This window comes from Triturus cristatus, chromosome 4_1 (assembly GCF_964204655.1).
Source record: "Triturus cristatus chromosome 4_1, aTriCri1.1, whole genome shotgun sequence".
NCBI classification, from domain to species: Eukaryota; Metazoa; Chordata; class Amphibia; order Caudata; family Salamandridae; genus Triturus; species Triturus cristatus.
Genome location: NC_140585.1, coordinates 102462625 through 102482338, shown reverse-complemented (window position 1 = coordinate 102482338; position 19714 = coordinate 102462625). Strand labels below are relative to the sequence as shown.

General features: G+C 40.3%; 1 protein-coding gene across 8 annotated transcripts in view; it reads left to right on the top strand.

The window, feature by feature from the left end:
• CENPQ (centromere protein Q) overlaps positions 1-19424 on the top strand; it is a 227049-nt gene extending 207625 nt beyond the window's left edge. For all 8 annotated transcript variants that reach the window (XM_085651752.1, XM_085651751.1, XM_085651749.1 and 5 more), the window contains 3 exons: positions 2450-2569; positions 15835-15906; positions 17630-19424. In XM_085651752.1, the coding sequence (XP_085507878.1) occupies positions 2450-2569; positions 15835-15906; positions 17630-17830 (393 nt within the window). In that variant the 3' untranslated portion in view covers positions 17831-19424. The remainder of the gene's footprint in view (positions 1-2449; positions 2570-15834; positions 15907-17629) is intronic.
• Positions 19425-19714: the final 290 nt, after the last annotated feature.

The following is a 19714-nucleotide window of genomic DNA, read 5'->3' as shown; positions in this document are numbered from 1 at the left end:
TACGCAGTTTGTGCCGTGCGCGCACGGAGCGCTTTGCCCCCAAGGGCCAAATACATTTTTTTTTTTCGATAAATCGCGGAGTGCGCGCACGCTGCGCGAACTTCGCAGAATTTTTTCCGTTTGGGTGGTGCGCGCAGGGTGCGCGCACTCGGCGATTATTCAAAAAAAAAAAAAAAAATTGGGGGCCCTTGGGGGTCCTTCTGGGACCCCCTGACCACGGCTAGGGGGTCAGGAACTGTCCACCCTGCCCCCTTTTCACGTTCTCCACATTTGTTTTTCACCCCCTCAGAGTGCGAGAGACAAAATGGCGGCCGACACTTCCTGGTTTCAACCGATTCGAATGTTTACTAAGATCTAACAACCAATCAGAATTGCGCTCGCGCACGGCAAGGTGCGCGCACACAGATATATATATTGATTTAAATGCTATTTTCTCTGGAAATACTGAACAGATTTACACCAAACCTGCAAAAGGCACTTCATGGACCTTATGGCTACCTCTCTGCCAAATTTCACGTAATTCTGTTCAGCCGTTCGGGCTGTAGCTGCGACTAAAGTCCCTATGGAAAAATCCATGGGGAAAACGCGTTTTGGGACCCCCCCTTTTTCTCGGCCCCCGCTTGACGAATCACCCCGAGACTTTCAGGGTAGGAGCGGAGCGGAGCGCCCCATTAGTTTTGAAAATTTCGCGAGGATTCGTCAATCGGCGCCAAAGTTATTCAAAATAGAATTTTGAGATTTCCTATGGAAACTCGGTCCTAACTATAACTATCTACTGGCGACCGCCAGTAGATAATATACTGCCTCCTCCTGCATCTTCTCCTTCTCCTCCTCCTCCTCCTCCATCATCATCTTCTCCTCCTCCTCCATCATCTTCTCCTCCATCGAGCACTCTGCAGTTCAGTCTTCACTTTAATTTGGCAGATGCGTTTCAGCAATTATGCCTTTCTCAATGCCATAGTGTTCCCTTAAACCTTTTCACCACAATTAAAACACTCCTGTTTCCTCTTCACTGGACAGGAAAAAGTGCTGTAAACGGAAACGGACTGCATTATGCTCAATGTTATCTATTTACTCAGTCCGCCATTATGACATGCATAGTTCCTCCATAATCTCTCAGTGAGTGTGCCTTAATACAGTGTGGCAGTGAAAACTGAACACAAGCAGGCTCTGCAATGGCAGGCCTGAGACAGGTTTGAAAGGCTACTGTTGGCACAATCAGTGCAGCATGCCCATCAGTAGCATTTAATTTATAGGCCAAGGGTACACATATTACCACTTTTTAATAGGGACTTATAAGTAAATTAAATATTCCAATTGGGGATGAAGCAATATTACCATGTTTAGGGGAGAGAGCACAAGCACTTTAGCACTGGTTAGCAGTGGTAAAGTGATAAGAGTCCTAATACCACCAAATATTAGGTCAGAAAAGTAGAGGAGGAAGGTAAAAAGTTGGGGGGATGACAACCCTAAGGCTCTCAGGTCTAACTCATCTCAATCATTAAGGGTGAGAATTATGAGCATTGCATTTGGTGGGTGCCTGTCCCCTTATGTGCCCTTACATTTTGTTTTTCAGGACACAGGAACCTACTCTGTGTCCTGTAATGGCAGCCACAACTTTCTCCCTCTATGTTGTAGTAGATAATCTTTCTTCACTCAGGCCTTCATTTTGATTGCAAGAAGTAGGGAGGGAGCAATGACCACACTGCATCTCTGCATGGGTTTATGTGTGGTATATATTCCTGTCCGTGCAGCTTGTTCTTGAGCAGGTGGGCGAGTGTAAAATAACAGGACCCAATACCTGTTTTCAGGCCAATGCACCCACTATTCCACCACATCCCCCCTCGCTGTGAACAAAGGAGGAGTTAATTTATGGTTAGGGCTACTTGTGTGCATCCTCACCCACTACAAGGCAACTTATGGGTATTGGTGGACTCCTGGATTCAGATGTGCTGCCTGTTTCTGGTTGTATCGTATTACAAATGCCTGCCCATTTAACAGTCCCCATTTGCCAAATAAAATATTGGCAACACATCACTGTTCAAGTGTCTGTTTTGGCCTTCAAATTCGTTTAGAGGTAATGTAGATGTGCAGAGCAGCTCCTGTTCTATTGTGCTATAAAAGCTTGATTAGAGAACATCGACTGCTCCACACGTTCTCCATGTCATGCTGCCTTTAAAAAAAGGAAATTCATATGGATTCATAATGCAAGCATTTTTTTCTTTATAATCTGTACCTTGACAGTGGTTTCAACCCCCAGTAATTAAAGAGAGGCACAGTGTATTCCTAACAGCAATGTGCTGTCTATTGACACAACACCTCATCATACCATGGTACTAGGCAGGGAGGCTTTCTCTGGAGTCGCGCTGTGTCTTGAAGCACAGGCTTCCTGTTGGAACCAGCATCTAACTCTTGTTTGCATCACCTTTTTCTCTTTTGATCATGGAAGGATAAAGTTGACGAGTCCGTGCAGGATCTGGAGCGAATAGGCAAAGAGATTGAGACTCTACAGGAGAAGATCCGTATCCTGAAAAGTCAACAAGATGACGAAGACGACAACTCTGGGGAGGTAAGTGACCCTCCCTGCCAACGTACTGCTGCCGTGACCTTCTGCTCTGGATGATGTCCACCAAGGCTGGTCGTCTCGTTTGTCTAGATGAAAAGCAGGAATTTGAGAGGTTTGAGGTCAACGCTCGGCATCTATATTATTAAGAAACATATTTGAATTCCAGGACTAATGAAACAGACCTCCATCTTTCGTTAAAGATAGTGCAGAGTAGTTGGACTTGATAATGGACTCTTCCATTGACTCTCTCTTGTCTCACTCCATGTATCCTGTATTTCATGCACCTTCTATTCAAGGAAACAATCTGTGCTAGAGCTTAACAAAGCAGGGTCAATCTCACAGCATTCATGTAGCAACCAACACCAGCTCAGATCACAGCTACCCTAACCTGCCATGTCAGACATTACCGGGTGCGATAACACACAGTCTCCAGGTCACGTTCACTCTTTGGGTGAAGGATGCAGGGTACAGAACACACCGCACTGTGATATGTGCTCAGTTACCAGGCCTGGTCTGATCACGGCTACTGTCACTGGTGGAACATGCAGACAGAAAGACACATACACCCACCCACACACACACACCCACCCACACACCTACAAACACCCACACACCTACCCACACACACCTACACCCATACACACACCTACACCCACACCCACACACCTACCTACACCCACACACCTACCCACCCACCCACCCACACACCTACCCATCCACCCACCCACACACCTACCCACCCACCCACCCACACACCTACCCACCCACCCACACACCTACCCACCCACCCACACACCTACCCACCCACCCACACACCTACCCACCCACACCCACACACCTACACCCACACCTCTTCACACCCACACCCTGTGGGATAAAAAGAAAACGGATATAAGCAAACGTAGAAAAATCAATAGAGAGAATCAATTTGTCGATTAAAACCATATACACATTTAAACTAATTTCAAACAGCAATTTCACACAGAAAAAGATTAGAATATGAATTGGTTTCTACAAAATGGTAAATTCCATTAATCTTGCAAATTATGATAAACAATGCGAATGAAATACGGTTTCAGAGTTGGTACGCCTGTTTAATATCAAATCGTCCTCGAAGACCCGCACCATCTAACTATAGACATGATTGCCCCAGTGGTACACTATATCATATTCTCCCTGAGGGGCAGATCTTGCAGCAATATCGCCATTAAGAGTCCAGGACTTGTAAACCCTCCTTTGTGTAGTTTGTTCCATAAAGAACAACACATACAAAGCCATGTCGGTGCCATACTGTGAGAGGTCTATTTAGAACCCTCTACAGAGTGAATTTAGCTGTCAACGACTATGACTCTCCAGGTACAAATTAACTCTTTTGGAAACATATAAATATTCAAACTGTGCACGTTCCTAGCTCTGTTGGCCTAGGTGGGCCACAGCGCAGCTGGCTAGTTACGATTTCTCTCATCATCTCCCTAGGGAACGTCCCATGTTCCCGGGTCAGTAATAGTGTTTCTTTCATTGTCTTTCTCTGATGACTTAGGATAGAACAATGCTGAGATGACATTTGCCCCGAGACTTTAAATGTCCTTACCGGCGTCTGTGGCGCTGTACTGCGCACTTCGGCGTTGTACAATATTCAGTTTCTCCTTCGACTGGTTTCCATCGATCATCTTAGCACTGGATCGTCCCACCCACATGCTAGATCTGGAACACTTTTTCCAAAGTATACATTTCTGTGCTACATCTCTGCCTTTCTTCAATATGGGCCAGAAATGTTTGAGTGACAAAAAATTATTTAAACAGCCTGTAATGTCGGCTATATTGGCCAGGTAATTTTCTTTAAAATACATTAAAAACAGAAAAATGCTAAAACAGTAGGTGACATTTAACAAGCCTCCTTTGGTAAGCTTTTTTGAAGTAGGTGAAGGGAAAAGAAAGAGGGCAATAATGTTGATCTGAAAAGCGACCCCGTGCCTCTGCGGGCTCCCAGCCCTTCAAAATCTCTTCATGCCCTGTAGGTGGCAGTTGGCTTCTCCTGCTCTTAGTGACAGAATTCTGGCGCCCTCGGCTCTCCCTATTTTGTATATTCTCTCTTGAAAACTTCCAGACATTATTTATATTGCCTTTAATCAATGTCCTTTAAGGTTTAGAGTATTTTTCAGGCTTTTCCAGCCAGGAAAGATTTTTCCTTTGTCAGATAATGCCATTCCTTTCTGTGAACTTCTCTGCTTGTAGCAGGACAATGGCAGGCACAGATGCCCATGGCTTGTGCGTCCTATGACTTCCTCATTCTCACTTCACAAATAGTAGTACTGCAGGCCATTCGGCAGGTGAACCTTACAGGAGCATAATAAGATTTCGCTTCATCGGCAGGAAGAATGTTCAAAGCACATGGGATCCCTCTCAGTCAGCGCAGGAAGGTCTCACGCACGAGGCGAAGGCATTCCCTCTACCAGTGTTCCTCACCCATTTGTGAGGACTGTCACAGAGGGAGATCCAAGAGGCGACAGGAAAATGAAGGGCTGGCACCATTCCTGGTTGACATTGAGCAGTTCAAAGTCTAGAAGAGGTACTAGTCCAACATGTTCAGTGTCCAAGGCTGGCTCAATGTTGAGAATACTTTTAGCATCAAAAAGGAGGTGGCATTATACGTTGAGGGTCTCTTCAACATGAAGACAGCATTCAACATCAAAGTTCACAGAATCCACTGCTTCTGTGCAGCAAATTGTGTATTTGATTACAAGAATTAAGTGCAGTCTTTGCATATTCCAGAGCCTACTGTTTAGTGTTGCTAAGTAGAAGACCAATATTATACCTTAGTGGTACTGGAAAGGAAAAGTTGTGTATAGTATAGACCTCTTATGAGGATTTATGAAAATTATAGAGATACCTAGAAGTGCAGAACTTAGTAGTGGGGAAACGGGTATTCCTATAGCTTGTGTCAATATTAGTCTGTTAAGCCAGTCTTCTCTGTTCATGCAGATAAAATGTGTCTGTGTTTGTTGCTTTATGTCACTGTCACACTGAGTGTTGAAGTGGTGAGACTCCCATTCCCCTGGGTCCGCATTCCATAAGAGGAGGGGGCATGCAACCCCCTCACCGTACCATTGTAGGCCCTGGGGGAGCAACCCCCAGGCCAAAATGTCCAACAAAGTGGATGAGACCCCACTCCCCGATCCTTCAAAGGCCTAGGGGGCCCCATGCCCAGGGGCCAATTACTTTAAGGAGGGGGCTCCTCGCAAACCAATGAAGGCCCTAGGTACCCCATCAACCGGGGCTGATTAGTAAATAAAAATGGGAGGCGGGGCTGTGCCGGCCGATTACTTTAATGAAGAGACGGTGGGCTCCCCTCCCAGAGCCTCAATCGGCCCCGGGATCCTATCCCCGGGGCTAATTAGTAAATAAAAAGGGGAGGCTGAGGCAGCGCAGACCGATTAATGGGTGGGTCCCCCTCCCTGAACCCTGAATGACTGCAGGGACCCCATGCCCCAGGGCCGGCTCACTTGCTGTGTCCAGGGCACCCACCCCTGGGACACAGTAGTTTCCTGCTTGGCTGGAACATTTTTGAATCTCCCACCAAACAGGAGCACACAGAAAGCCTGCTCCAAGCGGGCAGGAGCTTTGAAAATGCTCCTGCTGGATAGGAGAGGACTGGATATCTGTTTCCCTGCCCACAGGCATGAGAACAGATCAATATATTGCCCTGCCCAGAGGGAGCAGCATAAATAGCTGCCCGGATAGGAGCAATGCCTGCTCCCGCATCATGCAGGGAGCTGGCTGGTGCTGCAGGGGCCCTGGGGCCCTGGTGCTTCCCCCTGGATCCCCCAAAGGTAGGTGTCCTGGGTGAGCACCCACTTTTTCTTTTGTTCAAAATAGTTTATTGAAATTTCATAATAAATCAACTATAACAAGAGACAATACAAAAAATAGTACCGAAAAAATACCAAATAACAATAGAGAAATCATGAGAACATCAATTAAATTGCAATAGGTAAAACAGTAAATATAATATTTATAGAAAAGGAAAAGAAGGGGGGGAGGGAGCATCTGTAAATGTATTATAATATTGACGAAAAGGAGCTACTAAAACTTGAAAACTGGATTATTAAAATAATAGATATCTTGAAATATATACATATTTAAGAATATAAATAGATATCAACAGGTTTCCAAAAAGAATGATACGAGTTATAATTATGATTAATACCATTTAAAGTTAACTGAGCTCCTCTTCTAGTAAAAATAACCCAGGACAACCAAACGTGAACAGATAATAATGAAACATCTTTCCAACATGTTGTAATGGATTTTAAAGCTGCTGACAATAAAACATTGAAAAGTTTACCTTCTAATTTATTTACTTTTTGTGAAAGAACAGATTTGCAGATTATCAATTTGAATGAATCATCTTCATGAATATTAAATATCTTTTTTATAATAACCCAAACTTCAGTACAAATTTTTTAAACAAACGGACAATCATAAAGCATATGCTGTAATGAACCAGTATGTAAATTACAGTGCCAACACATTGAAGACGGAAGAAGTTTAGCTTGAAATAATTGTAATGGAGTCCATAAACAGTTATATAAAATATGAGTTAGTTTGATAGAGCGAAACAGGTAACCAACCAGGAATACTGTTAAGCCAAATAGTTTTCCATGTATCAATAGAGAGATTGAAAGTTCATTATTCCATAATGTTGAAATCACATTAATGTTGGTTCCTTGAGAGATTGACATTTCTTTATATAGTATAGAGACACCATGAGGTAAAGTGGAAACAGTTTGAATATAAATTGCTAAGTCTGATTTAACATTAGAAGGAATATTATGAGAAATTAATCTAAAATAGTTACATAATGAATCTTATTTGATAAACTCAGAGGAAGGTAAAAGAAATGTTGTTTGCAAAACTTTAAATGATAAAAAAGCATTATTGTAATAAACATCCATAAGGTAGAGAATACCAGCTTTTAATCCATGAAGACCAAAATCTAACATTTCTATTAAGTTTTATGACTGGGTTATACCATAATGACATATCTTTGGTAGAAGATATAGGTGATTGAAACATTTAATCCAAATCATTAAAAATTAGCTTGGTGGATTTTAAAATAACAGATTTATGCAAAAATTGAGTTTTATTAGACCTAGTCAACAAAGTGGGTAATGGAAAAGGTTATATTAAAGTGTTTTTAATTAAAAGCCAAGTATGGGGATTAATTAAAAAAGACTGGTTAAACCAAATAGAGATTTCTTTTAAAATAAAATCTGTGTGATGATAAAAGAAATCTGGTAATCCAAAGCCTCCATTAAACTTGGGTATTTTTATTTTTTAATAACTGATACAAGTTGATTTATTATTCCAAAAAGATTTGGAGAGGAGTTTATCTACAGTTTTATAAAACTTTAAAGGAAATTGAGTGGGAATCATGGCAAGAGTGTAATTTTTTTTTGGCGCAATAGTCATTTTTATAGAATCCATTCTACCCCACCATGAAAAATGAAGTGAAGACCAGTTGGATATTTTATCTTTAATATAATTTTCGATGGAGTCACAGTTTAGCGATATTGTTGATTTCATAGATGAAAAGAACTAAATTCCAAGATATTTCAATTCATCTTTTTGCCAAATGATATCATTCATGGGTGTCATATCAGGAGTACAATAAATATATAAAGGAAAGCATTCCGTTTTATTAGTATTTAACTTATATCCAGAAACTGTGGAATAAAACAAAATTTCAAGTAGGGAAGAGAATGAGGATAAAGGATCACTAATAAATAACAGTACATCATCAGCATATGCTAAAGTTTTAATAATAACATCCTTGATATTTAATTCCTGTAATATTATCACATTTTCTTATAGAAACAAGTAAGGGTTTGATACTGAGAAGAAATAAAAGGGGGGAAAGGGGACAATCTTGTACCTGAGAAAATTGATTACAAATGTGTCCGTTAATAAAGAAACGAGCAGTAGGAGTAGATTATAAAGCAGCAATCATACGGATAGACATGTCACCAAAATTAAATGATAATAAAGTATGAAATAAAAACTGCCAGTTAATTTTATCAAAAGCTTTTTCAGCATCCAATGCGAGGATTCCTGTTGGCAGAGATAAAGTGGATTCCAGTTCAATAAAATGCAATAGAGTTCTGTATTATTGGCAGAATATCTATTCTTCATAAAACCTGATTGATCTGGATGAATAATAGATTCTAACACAGAGGATAATCTAGAAGCAAGTATTTTGGCATACAATTTACAATCTTGGTTTATTAAAGAGATAGGACGATAATTTGACACAAGGGTAGGGTCTTTATTAGGTTTGGTTAATACAATAATTAAAGCCTCAGAAAAAGAACCGGTAGTAGTTCCCGTAGAACCAAAAAAAGTGATAAGCTGTAATTGAAATTCTTTATAAAACTCAGTGGGAATACCATCGGGACCAGGGGATTTATTTTTTTTAAGACATTTTATGGCTAATAAAATTTCATCTTGAGTAAAAGGTGAGTCAAGTTGAATTTTATTTGATTGAGAAATCTTGGGTAAATCACAATTTGATTAGAAAGAATCAATTAAGGAGGCATTGTCAAAGTTAGGTTTGTTATACAGAGTAGTATTAAAATCCAGGAATTCATTAACAATATCATTTTGGTATAGAGCAATTTTACCATTAGAGCCGTGAATTGAATTTATTTGTGTTTTTTTTTTTATGTGTAAATAATTGGCTAAAAGTCTTCCAGATCTATTAGCATTAAAAGCAAATTTGGCTTTAGAATTTGAAGGCTGAATACCAGCTCTTCTGCTAAGGATTGAGTTAAACTCATATCTAAGTTTCTGTAATTTGAATCTGTATTGAGGATCATTAGACGTAATAAAAAGTCTCTCATATTTTGCAATTTGTTTATCCAATTTTTTAATATTTGCATTAAAAGTTTTATTTTCATGGGCCATAAGAGAAATAGTAGCACCTCTAATATAAGCTTTAAAGGCGTCCCATCTATTCACCATAGACGTAGAGCCTTCAGAGTAAAGAAGAAAGTAATTATGTATAGCACTTAAGAGTTTAGGTTTGTTTTGTTAATTAAGAACAATACTAGTATTCATTCTCCATCTGGATTGCATTGTAACATTAGAATTAAATTTAAAAATAAAAGAAATTAAGGCATGATCTGAAATATCAATATTACCAATATTAGAAGTGACCATGAAGTTAATTGTCTGGAAATTAATGGATAATCAAGCCTAGAATTAGAATTGTGTGGGTTAGAAAAAAAATGTAAACATTTTTTCTGTGGGAAAATGTAATCGCCAAATATCAACTAGCTTTGTAGTTTGAAGAAATGATTTAAAAGCAAAAAAAACTTTAGGAGGTAAAAATTTAGTAAGAGATAGTCTATCTAATAAGGGGTCAGATATAACATTAAATTCTCTTCCAACAATGAGAGGAACTTTACCCAATTTGAGAACTTCAGTTGTCAGGACAGACCAAAAGTGAGGATAATCAGCAGTAGGACCATAAAAATTTAATAAAAACATAACCGAATCATGAACTTTAATTTTAGCAATAACATATCTTCCATCTGTATCTGAAAATTTGCTCAGAATTTGGCAGTGTAGTCTTTTTGCAAAAAGGATAGCAACACCATTTGTTTTGCCATTTGCAGGAGAAGAGACAATACTATCAACCCATTTTTTTTTATATAATCTAAAATGTTGTCATCAATATGGTTTCTTGTATAAAACAAATATTCGCTTTACACCTACCCAAATAATCTAACATTTTCGTACGTTCAACAGGATGACGTAACCTATTGACATTTAAAGAAACTATTTTAATATTATGAACACTAGCCATAGTGAAAAAGAAAGAAAAAGAAGGTCGAGAAGAGGAGACAAAGGTGTAGCTAGAGATAGGAAAATAGTAACTCCAAAACAGGTGATCAAGAGAGAGAGGGAAAAAAAGAAAACAAACAAAACATAGGAAAAACGACAAACACTAAACATAATAACAGGAATGAAATGCACACACACTTTACAAGCATGACTGAAACCGCTGGAGCACCCTGTGAATATAACCATCAAAATTGTCAGACAAATGCGTAAAACTAATGTTCAGGTAGCAGAGTGATGAGTATCCATTGAATGCTGCGAATGTTGATCCACAAACAATCTTAAATCTTCAAGTCGTTGGAAGGATTTAGAGAAATTATCTTTTCAAATGCACATTGTTGATGGGTCAAAAAGACCATATTTAAATCCAAGACTTCTGAGCTGAGGACGAAGAGCAAAAGAAACAGTATCTTTAGCAAAGTCCTGGTGGATACATTTTTTATTTCCATTGACCACCAAAGAAGGAATTTCTCGTGCTGCTTTTCTTATCAAAACCAAATGATGGTGGCGAAGAACCTTAAAAATCATTTGTCGAGGTTTTGTGTGGCGAGGATTACGATGTGATGGAATCCAATGCGCCTTCTCAATTTCAAATTTTTCTGGAAATTTGATGTTCAGATGGCCAGGAATCAGATTTTCCAAATATAATCTGCAATTGGAACCTTCAACAACCTCTGGCAAGTTAAAAATGTGTAAATTATTTTGTCTGAGACGATTTTCCATATCCAGAAGGAGAGCAGACATAGGAGAGATTTTCGCCACAAGTGGATTGAAAGCATCGATTTTAACTTTATTGTCCTGTATTTTATTTGAATTATCAGAAATTTTTATTGACATACTAGCCATGTCTTTGCGCACATTTTTAATCTCTGATGCAAATGAGTCCGTGTTAGCACTAAGTGCTTGTATCTCGTCAAGAATTAGAGACAAAGAAGGTTCACTTGACTCAACCACCTTAGATTTAACAGGAGGATGAGAAACCTGTTGCTTCCTTTTGTTATAAGGTGTTTGTGCATTTTTATGATCCATGCTTTTGTTATAAGAAATAAACTTGCAAGGGAATAAAAAAATAATAAAAATGAAAATTGCTGAGAAAAACTTGAAAATAATATAATAATTGCTGAGAAAAGCTTTAAAAAATGAATGGTTCAGCAGCTAAAACTGACTGTGGGAGTGGTTAGGCCAAAGCCAGGCCCTCTCCTAAGCACTTACTTCGCCCCCCTGACAGACAAACCAGGCAGTACCTCAAAGCAGGGCTGGGAGCTGAAGCAGGAAGGAATAAAACACCACTTCCGCCGATGAGAAGACCTGGAAAAGCTTCACAGCATTAAACGCTTTTAGATTACAGCGAACTTATTTTGGGAGAAAGTCTGACTGGAATATGGTCGTTTTAAATCCAAAAACGGGGAAAATCGAGCAGAGCTCAGCGGGCGGCGGCCATCTTGTTTCGCTCGCTCGCGCGTCTCCCGTGGGCACCCACTTTTAATAAAAACAGGCCTATGGTTTAGTTTCCTGGGGCCATATCCGACTTGGGGGACGGGGGTACTCCCTCTACTTTAAAAAAAAAAAGGCAAAGCAAGTGTCTTCTCTACAATTAAACATTGAAATGCGATTTGAAGTCCTTGATTGAGGTGAACACATTGTTGATTTATTGGAGCGCATTCTCTTCAATAGTGACTTTTCAAGACAAGTAGGTTCTTACTTGTCGTGCCATGGTCTGAGAGCACAGTCCATGGTTCTCCTATTTAAGTGCTGCTATGGAAAGGTTCCAAATCACCTAGATGCTCTGCCCGTTTAGCCCCGCCCAAGTTAGTAGGAAACAGTGTTGATTGATTGATTGAACAGGGATTTATAATGCGCAACTTTGCCCAGAGGCGTCAAGGCGTCCTGCCATTTTCGAGGCTGATGGACAGCTCAACTTACCAAAGGGGCCCGAGCGCATTTTCTTCCTATTTTGATGCCGCTTTCTTGATGTAGAGGAGTATGAGGACATCTCCACCAAATAAATAAGCATTTACTTCATATAATTAAGAGGAAGCACCCTTGTTTGGTGGAGATTCAACTCTTTGTCTGTAGTCTCGTCGTTTTCTCTATACGAGGATAAATTTTGTTTCTGATTTCCTTATGAAGGCGCTTGAGGAACAATCACATTGCCAAAATCACACATACACAAGGTCACCAGAGACATTATCTCGTAGTCCTTTATGCAGCTGTAGTGAGTATACACTAGACATTTACCCAGTTAGGTAGTACCACTAATTAACCATTAGAAAGTACTCCAGTTGGGTAGTCCTATGATTTAAATTTCGGCCCCCGAGAAGGGGTTCCTGGAGCCCGAATACGCTCAGGCAGGGTGGTGTGCGTGTGCCTGTATATGTGTGTATGTATATGTATATATATATATATATATATATATATAGCTTACAGTAAAGGATGGTTTTAGAAGGTGCTTTAAATGCAAAGCTTGTCAACATGTAGAAAATATAGTGAACTTTAAAACACCTTTTAATAGAACCATGAGATTAAGAGGCCATTTAAAGTGTAAATCCAGTTGTGTAGTCTGTATACTGAAGTGTCCGTGCGAAAAGGTCTATGTAGGGAGCACCACTTTGCCTGCACACTAAAGGATCTTACAACATAGACGGGCAATTGTTAATAATGATAGATCCTACCCTGTCACCAGTCATTTTGAGAGAGAATACAATAGTGATCCCGATATGATGAGGTACAGCTGTATAGCTGAGGCTCCCAAGAAGAGAAGGGGAGGCGACAGAGAGAAAGAACTCCGCAAATTGGAAACCTACTTCATGTTAGAAATGGACAGCAAGGAGCCCAATGGGTTGAATATTGATGAAGATTTGTTTACCTGTTTATATTAATGATGAATAAACTGAGCTGAGAATTCAAAACATCTGTTTTTTTAAATTGAGAATAAGAAAGAATTGAGGAGGAAACAGGACACATGCACTTTATAGCCTGCACTTTAGGGTTTAAAATATTCGCACTTTAATCATTTTTAATCGTGTTCCTAAAAATAGTTTCGTTTTTTTTAAAAGGTATATGAATTTCTAATATACATGAAAACTAAAATAAATGCTTTTTTTACTTATAGAAAAAATATAAAATTCAAAAAAAGCAAATAAAATTTAAAAAATAAAGTAGTACTGTATGGGAACACTGTGAAAGTCGAACACTGGCACTTTAACAAAGCCGTACTGGTCTTTCAATTAAGGGTTGACCAAATATATTGAACTAGCTAACTCTGTTGCATTGATTCAAGTATACATTCTTTGCAAATGATTAAATAACATATTTAAGTCAAAAACAGTGATGAAATACGCTGTATAGAACTTTTTGTTTTTATCATTGCCTTTTAAAATGCACTTGAATGATAATGAAAAGAGTAAGCTTTGGGTTTAGAACATTACAAAATGGCCCCCGTGAAATGTACTTCAGAGGCTGAGACGTGCAATGGGATAGTCCTTTGTTTGTTTTTATGTATGTATTGAAATGTATATGATGTTTAAAAAAATGGCGATCTGCATCGTGATCAAGGCTGCTTGACAGCCGGAACGCGTGGATGCCATAGGGAGTGTGAACAAGGAGCAGAACATAAATCAATGGTTGGACTCTTACTCTATTGAAATCATAAGCAACTGGCCTTCCTCCCGGTTTAAAGGAAAAAAGATGATGATAAATGTTCTGCATAAAATTGATCCCTTATTGCATTTGTAGAACATTACCAAGGCAAGTGCCAACTACGGGGCATGGTGGGTTACAGCTGGACTTGGTGCCCTTAAAGACACAGCGTCACTTTTCAGCCTAACATAACTGCACCCTATTTTACTACATTGCTCTTATTTTTTCCCTTCCTTTTAGTTTAAAAAAAAAAAAGGTTTCTGAAAGAGGGTTTTTTAATGTCACCTACTGTTCTAGGGAGACCTTTCTGTTTTTAAATATGTTTTTAAGGCAAATTAATGGAATTGGCCCATGTAGCCTACCTTGTAGCTGCTAAATTACTTTTTGTGTTGAAGTAAGGCAAAGAAGTTCTCCAGAAATCTGCAAGTGGGTGGGACTATTTAGTGCTTATGATTTAAATGGAGATTCTCTTGAAGCAGATTACATGAAAATACCCTTCCTTCTCACAGCATGGACTTATCCGTTCTGTCTCTCTCCGTCACAGGGACATTCTAGACGTGAATGTGCTGGTCTGTATGTCCTATTCTATGTGCCCATACATGAACTACCTGCTGGAAATTGAGTAATACTCCACTGTCGTATACGTCAATGCTATGGTACATGTCTATAAGCGCAGGGGCCTCTGCATTGGTGGAATTCAGCTCATCGGTGTCACAAAGACATCATCACTTTGCTTGTTTTTAATCTGGGTTTCCTTTGAGGTACCTCGTATTCAAGATCCTCATCAGCCGAGGCGTCCACCATTACCGGCTCATCTTCTGCTTCTGGTCCCAGCGCTTCAACTGCTTGGTCAGTGCCACACTGTCTTTCGGTGCCTCTTTCGATGCCACATTCACAGGCGCACTCTTGCTGTGGCACATACGTGGTCTTATCTTCTTTAGTATCTGGTCTAATGTGCACTGTCCAGTAGGGTTCTTGTGCCACTGGTGTCCCATCTGGGTTACATGCCGCTTAACCGATATTAAATGAGGACTCTGAGATCCCACAAAGAAATGAGAATTGACTGGGTGAACTAGTAAATCCTCATTTTCCCCAGTGTTTCACCTAAACATTTCTGCTGCTTTCAACAGCCAAACTCTCTGCGTGAAATACAACAGATCTGCAGCATTCTTGTGTATCTCACAGATCAGATGGAGTCGAGAACTAGTTATCACTCATTCGGAATTAAATAGGCACTCTTAATCAAGGCCTCAGTATTAATGGTTCCATTGCCACCATCCTTTGTCCAGAGAGCAATCTTTGGTCTGTTATATCTACATACTGCACTGGCGATTTAGCAGATCTTGTCTGTGTCTCTATGCGGGGAAATGCCTACTGGAAAGAGCCAATGGTTAGAGATGTCTTAATGTTTTCAGTTCCCTTATTTTTTTGTATCACAGTGTCTAGAGGTTAGTGTCAAAGTCCTTTAGGGTCAGGTTTTACAAAAGAGTTTTAAAAAGTAGTGATTTGCAATAAATCTAAGTTTTGAAGTTTCCATCTTTATTTACTTCTGAACTAGAAGTTATGTGTTGCTTTTGGTCCTGTTTTACAAAGGTCATGGCATATTTTTAATTTGCAGTGGGTGGTAATTTGTGGTCATTCATCACTCACTGAAAGAATGACCACCCTCAAAGAATCATTAACTGGTCTGGTGCCTTTAAATAACATGCTGTCATTGATCTCCACAGGCACTGGACAATGCTAAGAACATTCTCTCTATGGAGCTCCCCAAGGCAAGCTTTGATGCCCCCCTGCTGCAGGTGAGCTGGTGTTTGCACTGTGAGCCGTGAACAGTCTTAGCATCATTGGGAAGACTTTTCCTTTGGGAGGGAGTGAGTGAAGGGATTGTAAATATGAGAGTGTGATCTGTGGAAAGAGTCAGGTGCTCGTGGAGAATATGTAGAGAGGAGGATCGGTGGAGACCTTGTAAATGTTTGAAGATCAAGGAAGAGCAATATGTGGGGGGAAGCTTATGGAAACTTATCATTACCGAGTTTTATATAGTGCAAACTTGACCCGCAAGTATCGGGTATCAGAGCGCTACACACGAGCACCAGTTGCGTTACATGAGGACACATTCATTTTTGTTAGGCACAGGGAGATTAAGTGATTTGCCCAGAATCACAGGATGTTGTGCGTCTAACTCTGTTCCCCAGATTTGAGGCCGACCACCCTAGCCGTTAGGCCAACTTCTCTCCCCAAACTTAACTTTATGGTAACTTCACTAGGGTAACTATGGAGGTAGCTAATGTACCAAAGCATCAGACAGACTAGTACACACATAGGGAGGAAGGGAGAGAGTGGGGACCTTGGGAGTAAGCTTTAAAAGCTGGTTGGGGCAAGTGTGGCATGTTCGCATAAGAGAACATTCTCCCACCCAATCAGAGGCACTGAAGTTTATATATGTGAACAACCTATGGATAGCCACGAGTTTTACATATTTAACCATTGATGACTGAGGCATAAGCATGCTCCAGACTGCACAGTTGACTATGGTGGGCAGGGGGTAGTCTGAAGCGTAGGTTAATCAGCCAAATAGGCCTTGAGAAAGCAGTAAAACAATTTTGCTAGCTCTTTGTACATCTAGTTGTAGATGGTTCTTAGTTGTACAGAATGGACCCGTTGTGTTCCGAAATGTGTTCACGCAGCACCCTTCTCAAATTTAAAGACAATCGTGAATTGGGCTGCCTGGAGGTTGTGAGTTCCTGTCGTGGAGTTCTGCAAAGGCAAGTGCTGGCGGGATCAACACCACGGCTTATGTTTGGGTGAATGGGGCGTTTATACATAATTTCCCTCTCTTTACTTTATACTGTCCCTCTTCCTTCAAGTCTCTCTCTTCCCTCCTTTCATGTCTGCTCTTTTTCTAGTTTTCCTTGATCATTCCTCCCCAGTCTGTCTGAACCTTCCTCTCCTGGTTTCCCTTGACTCTACTACAGTGTATATTTACTTACCAACTTGCATACCTCTATTTTCCTTCCACCAGTGCATTGTATCTGTGCTCTCACTTTATGTATCCTCTCATGTTACTCTGTCTTGATTCCTTTCTGCTTACTGGTCCCTAACCTTCCCTCGCCTGGTCTGTTAGTACCCCTATCTTGGCTTCTCTTCCTTCTTTTCCTGGACTTTCTAGATCTTCCATCTCTGTAATCCGTTGGGTTGTCTTTACTTGGTCCCACCTATAAACTTCCCTGTCCTAATACAACTAACCATTTCTACGCTGGCCTCTCTCTCAACCTTCACTGTTTTAGTGCTACTCAAAACTCCCTTCACTACCCTCTGTTTTGTTATCCAATTTGTCAATACTGTCCTTTTCCTCATTTCTCCTCCTCCTTGCACCTCACAAATCCTTCCTGTTTGTATCATCTGGACTTGAGCTGCATCGTTTTATCTATTGTAGACTGCAGTGTCCACTGCTCTGTGTGTTTCATTTCCTGACCAAGGAGGTATCTTTTTAATACAGTGACTGGTCCATTCTCTTTCCAGGAGGAAGTGCTAAAGATCACAAACCAGGAGGCCCTCCTGCAGGAGCTGTGCACATCTAGGTGCTTGCCGGTGACAATGGATGTCAGGGAACTGATTGAACAGGCCTATGCAGAGGTGGACAGTATCTGTGTCCAAGAGACACCAGGATCTAGCAAAGAGCATCTTCTGGCCACCAAAACCAGTAATGTCCGCTATCATTGAGCATGTTTTAACCCGCACTCACTGACTGCCTTCAGGAGCAGGGCCGGTCTCCAGGAACAACTGCATCACTATTCTTTCCCACAGCAAAATCCTCTCCTCAAGCCACCAACCCTACCTATGTCCTAATGGGGAAACTGTGGAACAGCTCCTGTAAGAAACAGTGTTCATATTCTCTCACGGCTGCAGAAGGTGATTCCTTGTTTTAAAATCCACCAGTTTTGCTACATTCCCAAGAGACTAAGGGGAGTGTAGCAGGGCGCCTAGAACACTACTCCAGCACTAGTCTCTCTCACAAAGGTTGGGTGAATGGCCAGGTCATAGAAACAAGTCATACGTCTTTCTCGGCTGGTGGTCTGCGTTTCCCAACTTCTAAAATCAACCGCAGCATTGATCTCCCACTGCGTGGGTGCAGTGTGTGATTCTAAACCAACCCAACAGAGTTACCAACAAGAACATCCTAAAGGCAGCAGCTGTACACTTACAAAACTTACTCCTACTTCCATATCAACCACAGTCTTCACAAGCACACATTTGGCATTGCAGCTGTGGTATAAACAATTGCCTCCTTCAACTTCCTATTCAAAGAAGAGGTATCCGCCCATATGGATCAGTTGACTGCCGAGGTTGTATTGTTTTTCCGCCTGATTTAAATAGATTTTCATGTTTGACCTTAATACGAAAAGGCTATTTTTATGGTTCAGTTGTGTTATTGGGGCTGGTAAATGGAAATTGATTGACTTGTGCCTTCTCAAACGACGCGGGGTTCACATTATATAGTTGTTAATAGGACTTGCTAATAGGGGAGAACCATTCTATTCACTTGGTAATTTTCGAAGTTTTTAGAAGATATGTGTATATTATGATAGTTATGCTCCATATCGATTAATATATTTATTAGAGCTGTTGTACACTATGCTAATTTGAATAATTTGATTTTGAGAACTCTGAAAATAGCTTTACCAAAGGAACTAGTAAAAATGCTAATGTTTTGTGAATATGTATGTACTGCAGTATAAGCTTGGGATTATTTCAAAATGCTGTATTCTGATATAATATGTAAGGCCAGATTGGGATCTTGGCAGAAGGGATACGCCGTCACAAACATGACGGATATCCTGTCTACCAAATTACAAGTTCCATTGGATATAATGGGATTGTAGTTTGGCGTATGGCAAATCCCTCACGTTTGTGACAGACTAATCCTGTCCGCCAAGATCATAATGAGACCCAAAGTATTTATAGAGGCCTCGCTTGTTGAAATAAATAAGGATTATTGTTACCAACTGAATATGAAAGAATCCTGTTCTGAAGACGATTGCATCAAAGGAAGTAGACGGGATAAAGAACACCGACACTTACAATTTCAGAAATCCCATTCAGAGCCAAGGTTTCTAACGGAGCTGTTTCTAAGAAGGGGCAGTTGTGTTTATACAGGGGATGTTAGGAGGCTAACAAAGAGTATACTAGAATTTTATGTGCAAGACCCCCATAAAGGTTGATTATTATATTTCTGTAAATAGCGTGGTTTGATTTTTTGGATTGGTTAATGTGGATTTGAAATATTAATAAAAATGTTTGTATGTTTTAGTTACAATATGGAATCCGGTTTTACAAATTATTTGAGAAAGGAGTTCTCTCGTACACACTAATTGTTGGGTGTGAGAAGTTGGCCTGGTATATGCTGGTCACTAGTTAAAGTGGCCACCTTGCACCAGTACAATTCGACTCTTATGGTAGACAACCTTTTAAAGAAAGCTATCCTAGTGGTAGCTGTGGAGAGCACCCTTCAGGCTAAGTCTCTAGAGGAATGTAAAGCAGCTTGTTTCACCTTATAATCTCTTGAATCACTAAATGAAAGGACACCACACAGGTGTATATATATAT